Consider the following 14,494-nt stretch of genomic DNA (forward strand, 5'->3'; position numbering starts at 1 on the left):
GCAAAATATATTATTAAGCATTGAAACAACATGTATTCTAGCACCATTTAAGGAAAATTTCAGCTCTTATTTTTAAGGATATTAAGTATACTTCCATTTTTTCCCAACCATTAACTTTCATCTAGTTTTCACTATTTATTACGGGTACCAAGCCAGTGTTTTGCAGTTATTGTCCAGGGATAGTTGAAAGGTATGAAAGCATAATTAAGTTAGTCAAGAAGCTGAAGTTTAGGACAGAAAAAAAATGAACATGCAGAGAAATCACCTTCTTTCTTTTAGTAAGAATTCTGAACTTGGAAGTAATATGCTGATGTTTTAGTATACAAAACTTCATAGTTGCCAAGACACGTGTATTTACCTATGCCAGCGGGAGCTCCTCCGGGTGTTAGTGGGAGAGAGAGGACAATGAAAGTGTACTGAATTAACTGGATGGCACACTCAGTGCCCTCAGCTGGGAGTCTCCCAGGGTTCAGGCATTATGGCACTGGTACAGCCCAGAGCTTTTGCTCGTTCTCTGCTCCCAAGAATTGGCACATGACAGCACACGGACGAGAGGCAGCGGAGCTGCGGGAGAGGGGCGACTCTCAGAGTTACTTACGTTGACAGCCCAAGCTGTGCCAGATATATCCCGGCAGACATTTATCACATTTAGGCCCTGATGTTCCCTCCTTACACTCACAAAATCCTCTGTCATTACAGCGATCATGGACTGAACCAAAAGGGTTACAATAACAGTCTGCAGAAACAAGACAACACATACACAACTGGATTCAGGTCTACATGTGGAGATAATTCATTCAATACCAATAAAGGGTGCATTTCCAGTGCTAAAGGTAAAGGAAGACTGTCTATTATGGATATCTAGAGTAGTGAATATAATTACTACACGTCCATTTATTTGTTTGCATGTGTCATTTCAGGAAGAGACGTTTTATGATGCAAAGAGAAAAAGTAAACAGAAAAGATATAAAGGCAGAAGATACCACAGTCTTTCAGGGTAAGTGATTGTAACAGATTCTCTTTGGCAAGAATATTTTTGACAATTTAATGAACATTAGAAAAGCTTTGTATAGTATGAATATATCCATGTGCCATCAGGGTGAAATGTTTCGCTTTATTAAAATAGGCTTATCTGTATTACTCCGTATTTTCAGAAGTGCTAGATGTCTTTACAGGGCTATATAAATGCACTTTACTTATTTCCAAGATAGTCTTCCTTTATAGGTTTGAGCAGTATAATAATTGATGTGAATATTTGCCATTGAACTGATGAGATTATATTTATCAGTGACATTAATAAACCTTTTGCGTATTCTGCAATGAAAAGCTTGAGGTGAGCACTAATGTAATGCAAAACCGTTAAGAACGGGCTTTCTGCAGCCATTTTAATTTCTCTCACCTCCCAGCGTGCAGATGGAAAATGCAGTGAGGCTCATTCCCCGCTGTATATTTTTCACATGTGTTCAGCTAATTAAAGAATAAGTAGGGTAACACATTTCCTCCCACAACACTTACTGTGTTGTTCATTCACAGCCCTTTTCTTTAATGTGATTACAGTATCTGTGTTCAGCTTTCAGCCAGCTGAACAAAGGCAAGGAGCTTGCAGAGCTCAGTTTTGGCACTCCTGTTCTTCACCTTGGTTATTCAGATTTTTTTTTGTTTTCAAATTATGGATTATCTTATTTGTATGTAGACCCATGTAGACCCAGAGTAACTTCACTGTTAACTGAGACCACAGACACCTTTTAGAAGCATCTGATCTCTGCTGCATCCTGATTTGGGGCAACCTGCTGGGAGACTGGATTTATATGTCTGAATCAGTGCTACTTTGATGACTACACTTGGCAATTGTTCCCTAGCATTGGGTTAAACCTCAGTGGTACCATAAATGAAAAAATGGAGTTGAACTGGGAAGTTACATATGTACATATCTCCAATGAAAAAACTAACAGGAAAAAATTACCAGAAAGACATTTGTCATCTGTTGTCTCACTGTTTATTAACTATGAATTACAGATGGCACTTTGAACATTTGGGATGCTGAAGAATAGTTACCTTTGGCAAAAGGGTTTCACAATAATAATGGAGTCAATTAGCTGGCAACATTCATTAATGAAGTGGAAAACTGACATGCCAAAAATACTGTGCAAGGCTGAGTATTAATAGCAAAGTGAGTGCCCTTTAAGAAGCTGGGAATTCTGATGTTAATCAGATGTACCAAATGTTTATGTAAACAGGCATGGACTTGAGTGACATTCTGAATGCAGGAAGCAAAATTTGCTTGAAGAGTGTTTATAGAAAACCTTGAAAGACAAAAGTTTGGAATTAATTAAAAACAGGGCCCAATTCTTCTTAAAATAGCTTTGTTAGACATAATGAAGTTACAGTGATTTAAACAAGTATTTGTGAAAGAAATGCATAGCCTGTGATATTGGATGTTATATTTTCCAGAGAACAAGGCCCTGAACTAGTGAAACCTTTCCTATTGAACTCTATCACATAAGCATGTAAGAAGTTCCAGGCCCATATCTTGCTATTGAAGGGAAAGTAAATAGTAGAAACAAAGCTTTAAGCCTGGCCCTTTTGCAAAATTAGTAGATCCAATCAGAACACTTGAAAGACTGATTCTAGCTCCCATCTTTCTCAATTGATACCACAGTAATGTAAACTTTACTGACTTTACAGAGGCCCAGAGAACATTCGGGGTCATTGCCCAACACAATATTACAAGCTGTGGAACACTTCCCAAGGCCTACCAAATGCTTAAGACATTAAAAATCTCAAAGGTGTCAATTTCAGTGTGCCACAGGGGGGCAGTGAGTATCTCCAATGCCCTTGCAACAACAAGGCACTAAATCACACTAAACTAACATTCCAGATCACCCCAATAAGCAAACCACACACAGGTTCCAGGGTGGAGGAAAAAGCCCCTGCAGATCTGAACCAAGAAAGAATTTTCGTCCTAACCTTCATCTGGTAACTATTTGTGAGTAAAGGAAGATAACAGGAATTGTAATCTGTTCACTGGGGTTCACTCTATCAGTGCTTCAAACAAAACGCAATGGAAGTAAACAAAAAAGGAGGTGGGGAAATGGGCTGAGGCTCCCTGCTTATCAGTCTGGGCTGACAGTGTCTACAGGACAGGCCCCAGGGTTCACTTAACCGCTTGTCATTAGGGCTTCTGGTGTTAACTGAAGCTTAAGCTTGAGTGCAAGGGTGGCTTTGTTAAAAGTGGGACAACATTCACCAGTTCAGTATTTATGCTGCAAGGCAAAGGCCATGTTTTATTACTCTGGGTCTACTTGGTGGTTTCCATGCTAACCTTTTTTGTCAGTGTGTGCATTCACTGAAAGTTACTAGGGTTTTATCAAAAACCAAAAAACTCCTCAAGCTGTTCAATTCTTTTTCACACAGAAGGAATAATTTTTAACTTCAGAATACCTTGCTTTATTCTGAAACTGCAGTTGCCCATATGAGGTTATTTTGCTGTTAACGTACAAATCCACAAATTTTCGGTATTTCATTTTAGGAAATAAAATCTATTTTGCTTCTAAAGAAATTAAGGGCATCAAGAATTTAGATTTAAGCCCATTGTATAATACATTGCATTTGGCTCACTGGTAAAAACATTCTCAGTATTTGAATTCTTCAGTCTTAAAAATGAAACATTTTACATTTTCTCCATTGATTTAGCATCAGCTAAGATTCACAGATTTGTTATCCATGTACTTACCATATGTATTTCTGAAAACTGTGAAGCAGTTTTGATAAATCAGAGCCAAAGCCCTATTAGCTGCCATTAAACTAGCTTATCCAAACATTTGTTACCCTTCTACATATATGGCTGAAGAGGAAAGAATTAGCCTGAAAAAATGACTTTCATACGGGAATAAGACTCGCACATATCACTGGAAATCTGCTTATTAAAATATTCATGCCAACATTGCACTTGTAGTTAATTGTGAACTAGAACACAGAACACTGCTTTTGAACTCAGAGAAAAAAGAAATGAGCGTTTCCAATAGAGCAAGACTGTGCTTGACCTAGAAGGGTGGTGAATCCATCAACTCTCTCACAGGTGAAAATACTCCATGTTTTGCCCAATTCAATCTTAGGAGCCCCAGATCAAGACAGCACTTTAAGAACAAACTTCTCTCTTTTCTGAAAAGTGCTCAGGTGTCTGTTCATTTTACTGGCTTTACACAAGAAGTAGGAAAGACCTCTTTAGTTGGCAAATCAGCTAGGACACATACATTGGGAAACATACATTTTCTATGGTAACTGTGATTGTGAAAACTGTCTTAGTCCAGCAAGAATGTTATTTATATAAAATTAATTGCCTAATATGTAGCAAACCAAGGTTTGATCCTATAGTTATTTCATATGGTACAATTCTCATGGGAGCCCATGAGAACTCTGCTTGCAGTTAGGTGGAAAGTCAGCAAATGTTTCACATTGCCTTTTTTTTCCCCCAGACGTTTGCTAAATAAAATATTTAAAAATTTTATTTCCTCAGTGTTATTCTTGGCAATTTTTATTATTGTTCTTGGCAATTTCAAAGCGCACAATTGTCTTACCAAGGCATTTAAGTATATCACTCATAAATTAATTTTAAAATTACTTTTTTTTGGTTTTTTGTTTACTAACTTCCTTGTCTTATGTAGCTGCAGCTGCTGTCTTGGCATTTCAGTGTATATGGGAAAACAACAATACTGAATGAGCTGATGCAAAATTCCAAACGGAGCAATTTAGAGTCATATTCATTAGGCCTATTTAGGCAGCTGAAATTATACAGCCCTGATGTCATACCAATGATGTCTGTCATCTACATCAAACAAATATGTGGGACAGTAGTTTTTTCCAAGAACATTTGATAGTGTTAATCTTCTCAGCACAGTCATACAAAATCATGACTTGCCTACTAAAGTTCTTATTAGTTCTGACTAATTACTGGCAAAGGAGATCATGCATTTCCTGAATGCATTGCCAAGTAAAGTTAAAAGAAGGACACATGAAATGCAGTGCATGGATGGATCTGTGTGTTTATCACAAGATAAAAATATAAATCTGTCAAAGTTACAAACTGAAACAACTAATAGCAACATAAATAGTTTCTGGCTTGAATCTCAGCAAGGGATTATAAATGTATTAAAATATAATTTATTCACCCATAGTCTGTTTTGGTTTTACAGTATCTGCTAACTATTCTTTGCTTCCTGGAAGATGGAAAAAAAAATCCCAGTGAAAATCCAGAACAGGTCCTACTGATGCTTATGTCTATAAGAAACATTATATAATTTAGCTCTCCACCTCTGTTATTAGAATAGCGTCTTTAGTGGCTATCTGTTAATTACTGGCCATTGTACCAGGCTTCCTTTATTCACCGTGTTCAGGCTTCACCTAAAGTGTCCTAACTTTGCTGTATAATGTCTGTGGTGACATGAGAACAATGCATATTCTTCTGGAGTGATAAAGATCTTAATTTTTTCCTAATGTGCTTTTCTTATTATGTTCTGACATTTTCTCTAATTCTGCAGTTTGAATGTTTATAGCAGATGCTTGTTCTAAAGCACAGTTTTCACCTAGGAATCCTTTTTCGAAATTGACATCATGTCACACGGATTTCACAAATTCTGTTCCTAACCTCACGGACATCATTTCAGTTCCTCCTCTAAGTAGAGGGGAGGTAGCACGGCTTTTACAACCGTGTGTCTGGGAGTAGAATTTGCTGCAACATGTTTTTGTTAAATTTAGTGAATAAAAGGGGTTAATAGAGATCCCTCCCTATGTCCTCTTGATGCAGCTGGCACTTTTGTAGGTCTCCAGGCAAGTATTCAAGAGTCTGTATAATAATTGCAAAAGTCAGCTTGAGAACAGGTATTTAGACTCAGCCACTTAATTTTCACGTGCGACCCCAGTGTGGCTCCCTCCTGTGTAAGGACAGCACATTCATCTTCTCAGGGGCTTCTGGGGAAAGTCTACCCAGGACCCACAGCCAGAGAGGTTCATCATCATTTACGGATTCAAAATGCCTCCTTGGGGCTACCAGGGCAATAGTAATGAGGTGAGAAGTCTACACAGATGTTCTGATCCATTGAAAAAGCTCATTCTGGCTTGAGTGGCAAGTAAGCAGCAGTGGTCCCTAGCAGCTGCCAGGAGCTGAAAAGGCACAGAAGAAAAGGCGCAGTTATCCCGGGACTGACCTATGCACACATTTTCATCGTCCAGCTCTGCAGAAGCATTTCTGAAGTAGCCCAGCCTGCATAACTCGCAGTGCTGACCTCTAGTGTTGTGCTTACAGCTCACGCAAATGACCGTATTGAGCAGCTCGATGTAACTGCACCGGTTGGAGTGCCCGAAGCATTCACAGTCTTTCAAGGAAGAACAGAAATGTATACAAAGTGTATACAGCAGCAGAGTAATAGCACATTACATGCTTAGTAAAAAATGAACCATGAGCAGAAGTATGGATGAATGGCACATACATGTTAATCAATGTAACATGGACAGCAGCAGATGTTTATCTGCAATGGGAGTGGAGCTGGTTTCAGGCAGGTTAGCGTGACCCGACAACCATGGCATGACGTCGGAGGTTAGCTGTTGTTGGCAGACCTGATGGAACTGAAGCATTTGCAGTTGTAAACCTTTCTGGGTTACTGGAGGCTCAGTTTCCGCTGAGAGAAATGCACATATTTTTTCACATTTGAGATGAGTATAAATCAAGACCCGGGAAAAACCTCCTCATATTAACAATGTTAAATTCAGTGGACAAATTTGTCAAACTTAATTATGATTAAATCCACAGCTGTAAGTAATTTAAAAGCTTTTACTTTTCTGACAGAAATGGTGAATATTCAAAAATGCTATTGAGCTTGGGGAGCTATCACTGGTAGGCACCACAAGAACAAGAGTGTTTTATTTCATGGCCAAACAAATCTCCAGTTTGACAATTTTGGCCAACACCTCCTAAAACGATTAACAATGAAGAAAAGGAAGGAAGACAGTTATTGGAGAACTACATCCACTGTACTTTTGAGGTAAGCATTAACTGGTTTTTGTATTCAGAGATGAAAACCAGTTGCGCCAGAAAAGATAATGAAAATTCTGAGATGGGTACTGACTAGAAAGCATGCTTACTGCAGCCGTCTGAAATGAAGTTGGCATGACAGCCACTTTAAAAAAACTCTTCATTAAATATAGAATGCTAGTGCCTTTTAGTCTTTAATCACAAGCAATGCTTGGCTTTATGCAGAACAAAGAAGAAATCAGAAATGTATCAATAACATTGTAGAAGACACAGCTCTGCTTTGTGTTGAACACTTGGGTAAGCTGATCACTCAACTCTTGGGATTATGAGCCCAGAATGAATGCAGGAAAGGTTACTAGGATGATCAGAGAAGCTGAGTCTATTTCAAAAGCGAACACTAAGAATTTTTGGCCTGTTTAGTCTAGGAAACTGATGATGGAAGGTATCACTGGGCTATAAATATGTCAAGGAGCTAAGCCTACTGCCATCCTAATGGACAGTACTGGCAGAAGAACAAATGGGTCTTAACTGGCTACTGAGAAATTTCAGCTGGAAATTAGAAGATGGTATCTAGCCATTAGGGCAATGAGGTTCTTGAACACTTTCCATTTGTGACAAAACACAGTTATGCTTTACAGATGCATACAGTTTATTAACTGGTAGAATAAATTACAGTGTTTCTTGCAATAATGGAGCACTGGATGCAGTGACTTGGAAGGGCTTGGACGTCTTGAAGTTCCCTTGTAACTAGATAAAGCTGTAGCAGAGGGTGTAAAATGTCTCCATATGACATCGACCAAGTCCCCTGTTCTGCCTTTCCTCTGGTATGCTCCTGATTATGCTGGGGCACCTGACCATCCCCCTAATTGGTGGAGGAGGGCATCATATCCAGTATTTGGGCCTGTCTGTGTTTTTGTAAAAAAACAACAGTCCCAGTACATGTTTCTGAGTATGCTCTGTGCTCCTAACACATGGATATTTCTTTGGCTTTTGTCTGATGTACTGGACCGTAAATAGATTGCACCGTAAATAGATTAAATTTTTCTTAGACACTTAGCACAACATATGTTTCAATCTTGAGAGCTGCCTTTCTGCTGCCAGAAAACATTAATCCATTTTACATATATGCATTTAATTAACATATATTTCTTGTTCTCTTCAATGTTATTCTGCTAAACCACTGTTTTGTGGTTTGTGCTAATCTGATAATTTTGATGCCAGTAACTGCTGGAGTACAGGAAAACATTTGGTACATCAGTCTCAGTATGTTACCACTTAACACAATTTAATAGGGAGGAAAAAAAATGTTAATGTTTGTTGTCTTTTGCAGCTGGTCAGTCTGATTCAGCATCTCAGCCAGCTACCCTGCAGCATTTCTCCCCAAGTATATCCATCTTGCTCAAGTGAAAACTTCCTGTGTGGAACAGATGAGATGTAAAAGTAGCAACTAGCACTAGCAAACAGGAGTATGGAAAATTGGTGTGACTATGTTTATGTGTTTGATTTTTAAAGTAAGAAAAACTGACTAGTGATAAGCAATCTGATCTTTCTGAGTCTTGGATTCAGAAGCGAGGCTGTCAGTCCTTTCTTCTGACAAAGGACCTGTCTTCTGCTAGCAACAGAGAATTGCTTTTGGTGAGATAATCCTGTACTGGTATGTTGGTCAGACTTGTTGCTAAACATTTTCATACTCCAAGTGAATTTAGAGGAAATAATTTGCCTATATACTATAAAGGAAAGCTGACTATGCTACCCTATCTTTTGTATTTAAGGCAGCAGAAAGAAATTTGATAATAGCTCATGAATTAATGACTGCACTACTTCCACTCTGAAACTGTAATATGACCTTCAATAATATTGCTACTACACATAATTAGCCATAACAACAGCACAAGAAACAAAGCTGCACATTAAGCGATTCACTCTGTAACACAAGGCCTGCTCCAAGTTATGATTTGGAGTGAAGAAAAATCTAATAATTATGAAGCACTTGGATGTATGCACACACTCTGAAATGTATGCAGAAGGACTGCCCAAGTTCAGACATGGGTCGTCAATACCAAAGGTAAAAAATGAGACCAGTTCTCACACTTGGTTGCATTTCTATGGGTATTGCTCTTCTGTAACCACTGTGCTGAAACAAAGTCTTTGTCTCAAAGTTAACTAATGCTAAGGTACAGGAATGCTCTAGGAGTCTTGATCAGGCTAGTAAATGCTACATGGTGTAGAAAAAACTACAGTTAACTTGAAAACAGTTCAACATCTGATCAAACATTAGCAATGCCAAAAGGAAAAAAAAAAAAAAGAAATGGCAAGTAACAATTAAATCAATTTTGTGATAACGTTTGCTTCTCCCCTGCCTCCCCACCCTGTTGTTAGTGCATTAATCTTTTGCTGTTGGCCTGGACAGTGAATAATTTTCACATTCCTCTGTGCTTAAGAAAATAAGCTATGTAAAAAGTCCTCCTATGATCGAAATGGAATTACTTTCTCCCCTGGCTACATGAGGTGCTACCCTAAACCACTCAAACATAGCACACAGAATTGCATTCAGCACCATGCCAGCTGGGAAGCTGTCAGTGCTGTAAGGCCCTTCCAGCCTATCATGTGGTTCACCTTAACCAGAAGGTGTTCTGCTTGTTAACCTGTCAGAAGCACAGCTTAGGGTCTTTGGGCACATAGCTCTGGCTAGCAGCCTAAAGCACTGTCATGCACTGGCAAAGTCATGCAAACACTGAAGGAGATGGGGGAAAAGTATCAAAATCAGGCTGCACATGGTTTACCAACCATTGTGAAAGGACATGAGCTTCTTACAGTGTTAGAAAATGCTGCTTTCAGTTCAGAGTACCGCATGTCAGAAAAGACACAGAGAAGGTGAATAACAGTAAGGAGTGAATGGTTCAGAAACCAAAATCTCAGAGAAGAGGTAATGACAGGTGATGACAGATAGGTTTGATGTGGAGGAAAAAGGGATTGCCATGTTAGATGTGATCATTGTATTTGGCTGATTTAGGAACTGTCAAATCCCTTGCAAACTCACAGAAGCATTGACTCTCTGAATCTCCCTGACTATTTTCCAATGCAGTGATTTTATTGAAACAATCTTGATTCTGTTGCAGAAAGCTTGGAAAAATCACCCACTGAAGCAGGTTCATTCTGTTGATAATCTAATTGTTTTGTTTCTATAAACTGGACACTTTCCCCCCTATCTAATGCTATGCATTTACATCTTTGATATAATGTAGTTTTACTGTGGGGACGAGGTTCAGATGAAGCTTCAGCTAGGACCCTTGAAACATGAAAGGTCATCACATGAAACAATGATAAACACACATGGAAGGGTAGCATTATTTCTAGACTGAGACAGGTTGCATGAGATAGCTAGTAGTGTCACTTTTTAATTAAAAGCACAAAGCATATTTCAAGAAAAGTGCATTCACAAATCATTAAATTATTTTTTCTTTTTCATTTCCCCGTCACTCTGTGTTCCTCCTCCATACACTAAGGCAAACAAAGGAGATTTCATTGTAACCTTGGAAATTACCTGCTTCATAATAAACAGTATGGCTCATTACCATGATCTCATCAAATGGGTCAAACTAAGTTCAAACATTTCTTAATAACCTTTTTGCTTGTTAATATGTATTTCATGAATAATGAGATATTCACAATAGCTGCAGAAAGACAAAACACCTTCATACATACTCTTTACAGATAAATTGATGAGGAATAACAATGAAAAGATCTCAAGGTTCAGACTGTGAATGACAGATATGCAAATGAAACAGGTTGCCTGTAAGTCAGAAAGAATATTGGCATCCTTTATTATGTCCATATAATTCCATTATTTTGATAGAACGCTGGAACATCAGTTCAAAATGTAATGCCTGCACTCTGAATTTGCACACTTACAATAAAATGAAGACATAAGGCACAGTTACAATGCATTAAAAGACACAACAATGCATTACATTCCATGGCATTTACAGATACTTCTTGAGGACATGGACAATTGATGTTTTATGGATTGTTTGCCCTCAACTAATCTGCTTAGGTTTCCTCTTTTACAATTTATGCATATCAATGAGGAAAACAAGACTCGTAAACATCTGCTTTCTAGGCAAGGATCTGAATAGTCATATTCATACATTTTACTCCTTTAAAATTAAATGCCATGTCACTTTATTTGCCACCAACAACCGTCTAAGAAGCATATTTATTTTTCTTTGTATGGCTTATGTTTATGTGACTTAATGCTTCTGTTGTATTCAATGAAGATGCCTCACCAGTAAACTAATGGGTACACTGCACAGATATTCCAGATTCATACAGTGCAATGTTTTCACAACACAGAGCACTATGGGATCACTGTATGAATCCTAGAATTCCTACCTCTCTTGTGGTTTGCAACTTGAACAGAAGAAACAGTTGACATAGCTAATTTGGGAGCAACTGGATAGGTAATAAAATGAACAGCAAATTAGAAAAAGTATCATATATAAACAAATCAAAATATTAAAATAAACATCTTTATTCTCTAACTTTTAAGTTTAACAATTTTTTTTTTTTTTTTTTTTTAAGGAAAGGTTAAAGTTACAGAAAATGAGTTATACACTATCAATTATTGAATCATTTGAGCTGCAACATCCAAGATCAAGACAGGGAATGTAATTCACATCTACACACTTTGGCAGTTTTGTGTTAGAGGTTATTTGGTGGTTTCTCTCAGTCCATGACAAATGACTATATGGTAACCAGAGTGGTCTGAAAAGGGTTTTATTGAATTTGAATACATATTTATGCTGGCCAAATAGTATAAACCTAAACCCCACAATTAAATAATTAGATTTAGGCAGATTACTGTAATCATTCTTTTCATACACTATCCTTAACTGAAATATTTGATCTACACTATATGTTAAACACTGTAACAATATGCTGCTAACACACAAAAGCTGAATACAAATGCTTTGAAGTTTTTGTGTTTTGTGCTCCCTCCCAAAGCATCAAAACTAAATTTACTTAAACTCTTAATTTCAGGGAAGAAACACTGAATAATTCTGTGCTGTTCAAGACGTACTTTGCAATGAAGTTAGGTCTTAGATCACACACAGTATAATTAAGCAATGAAATCCATTAGAAATGCTAAGTATAATTTAATTGGGAATGTTTTGATTTAAAATTCTTCTGAATAACGTAGGCTAATCCTTACAGAGAGAAGAGGAAAAGAGATCAATCTGGGTGGGTTTGTTTGTTTAAAAAAGACATGCAAAAACTTGGAAAATACAATGGGAGCTAAATGAAATTGGAATACTAGATACTACTTTATCAGAGATAGTTCATTTTAAATGTATGTGAATCGTCCAAACTAAAGTACATTTCTAATCCTTACAGAGAGCGCAGATCAATTAGTATTTTCTGTTTTGTTGGGCACATAGAAACTTGCACATATAACATGGTAGATTTCACATGCACATGCATATGTTTGATTTGGTGATTGTGATCCATAGATTTAATTATAGCCCTTCCAGTGTAATTCCCAACAGATTCCCAATACATCTTGTTTGGTTTAGTGGCCATTTTCTAGATTACCTTTTCATTAATTTTCTTCTCCACCTCTGTTATAGTACAGAAAGGACACCCTTTGAATATGAAAGCAAGCGACAGGCCAGATTTCTGCAGGGACTTTTAGGGGAGGAAAGGGCGGTAAATAAGAAGAACAGAAGGACATTATTTTTATAATGAGCAATCACTTTGAAATGTGAAGTACAGCTGAATACTTCTTCAACCAACAAAGAATCTTAGTTTTATTGGTCATCTTAAAAAGTAATTTTGTTTCTTTCAGTGCTAATCATCATGCCACAGTATGTGAGCAATTTTTTGTGTAGCACTCCAATTGTAGAAAACCAGGTGTCTTTCCTGCAGAGAACTTGCTTGTATTGTGGATGGCATGAAAGCTGAGAATGCTGCTCAGCTCACTCGGGAAAACAAAGTGGAAACAAGATGTTAAAAATGCGTTTGATGTAGACAATGACCACCTTTGTTCTCTTAAAAATCTTAAAACTTAGTCAAAATATAGACTGTGCTACGTAAACAAGTCCGAAATTATCTTGGGCTTTCTGTATATCACAAATTTTAGTCTGTATGCCTACTATTTCCATCTTTGCAGTAATGTGCACAGTTTGTGTTGGAAGACTCCCTTTCCAGGTGAGGTTTGTTTTATAGTTATTTTCTCAGAGGACAGCATTACTTAGCACCAGAGCAAAATGAGTTGCATTATCATCGTTACTACTTTTGCCACCATGTGGGACTCGTTGAGAGCAATTTCAGTACTTTAGATCACTAGGAATTTTACAGCATCCTACCTTGGTTTGGTTTAGAAACCTCAAGGGAAGAAATATTCGGCCATATCCTATCAAACTTTGGAGGATCTGCATGCATCAGGAAAAATCAGGTTTTGTTATTTACATCTGTGATATTGTTCTAAACAGGCAAGCATATGGACAAAGACAGAGATTACACACAGCTATTACTGGACTAGTCTAAGTTGCACTAGAACAGAACATGACTCCACAGTGAACAAGAAAACAAGCAATTGATGATTCCCAAAACACCAAATGGACATAAAATACTGTGCATAACAATTTCTCTTCTATGGCTTAAAATATAATTTTTCAAGACGAGAAGATATCCTAGGCCAATATATATGGTTCCAACACCAGGAACAAAACAGGAACATATTGTGTTAAATCTGCTCTGCAGAGATAAAACGACAGTATCAGACAAATATGGATTTCTTACCAAAGACACATATCTTACTGTAACATCCTGTTTCAGGGCCTTTTGAGTGAATTACATATCTGTTATCAGAAGAAATATATTTACCAGTAGAGTGGGCCTTTTCTTTGGCTCTCACACTTTTGTGTGTTTCATCTATTTCCTGTCACCTCTGCTGATACATTTTACAGCTTGATTTTTTTTTGTCATGATGTTAAATATCTAAATTTCTTCTAAGTTCTACAAAATGTGTTACTTGCATGAAGCATTTTGTGTGGAGCAGTAGAATTAGCTGTGTCTCTTTAGAGCTTCATCTCCTTTGATTAATGCGTTATAGGGCTGGGGAAGTGAGAAGTGACAACCCTTAAAAAAATGGTGCTGGGTCTTGGAGCTGAAAGTGAAGGGGATGGGGTTGTGGGGAAGGAAAGAAAACTTGTTTCTCCAGTTCCATGTGCCTAATTTTGAACATCATATTTGGACCATGTTTTTATCATCTTCTCTGAGTACTGCAGTGGTTGTGTCTTGTCTGAACCAAACAGAATTCTTCTTAAGGGTCACATCGGTCTTCACTGTAGGGAGAGAGCTATTCCTTCTCCTCTACGTATGAGGAATTCAGCTGCCTAGTGAGTAGACTGCAGTTGTCATAACCTGGTTGGCATCAAGGGGTTAGGCCTGTATATCTTCAACTAG

The 14,494-nt window shown here is 37.7% G+C and overlaps 1 protein-coding gene and 1 long non-coding RNA gene across 10 annotated transcripts in view; one reads left to right on the forward strand and one right to left on the reverse strand.

Annotated features, from left to right (window-relative positions):
- The window catches only part of NTNG1 (netrin G1), a 153,470-nt gene that overhangs the window by 26,412 nt on the left and 112,564 nt on the right, over positions 1 to 14,494 (reverse strand). Inside the window, exons 6-9 of one of the 7 annotated variants that reach the window (XM_066192339.1) lie at positions 13,393 to 13,458; positions 11,420 to 11,479; positions 6,204 to 6,371; positions 599 to 736 (exon numbers count right to left, since the gene is read on the reverse strand). The exons of 1 other annotated variant lie outside the window; for it this stretch is intronic. In XM_066192339.1, the coding sequence (XP_066048436.1) occupies positions 599 to 736; positions 6,204 to 6,371; positions 11,420 to 11,479; positions 13,393 to 13,458 (432 nt within the window). The remainder of the gene's footprint in view (positions 1 to 598; positions 737 to 6,203; positions 6,372 to 11,419; positions 11,480 to 13,392; positions 13,459 to 14,494) is intronic. 5 more of the 7 variants (XM_066192333.1, XM_066192334.1, XM_066192335.1 and 2 more) reach the window with 5 other exon arrangements.
- LOC136294529 (uncharacterized) overlaps positions 1 to 14,494 on the forward strand; it is a 33,125-nt gene that overhangs the window by 12,479 nt on the left and 6,152 nt on the right. For all 3 annotated transcript variants that reach the window (XR_010722439.1, XR_010722438.1, XR_010722440.1), the window contains 3 exons: positions 700 to 833; positions 921 to 997; positions 6,842 to 7,037. This is a non-coding gene — a long non-coding RNA (uncharacterized lncRNA). The remainder of the gene's footprint in view (positions 1 to 699; positions 834 to 920; positions 998 to 6,841; positions 7,038 to 14,494) is intronic.

Source organism: Chamaea fasciata, unplaced genomic scaffold (genome assembly GCF_029207755.1).
Source record: "Chamaea fasciata isolate MVZ Bird 193981 ecotype frontalis unplaced genomic scaffold, bChaFas1.0.hap1 SCAF_10, whole genome shotgun sequence".
NCBI lineage: Eukaryota > Metazoa > Chordata > Aves > Passeriformes > Sylviidae > Chamaea > Chamaea fasciata.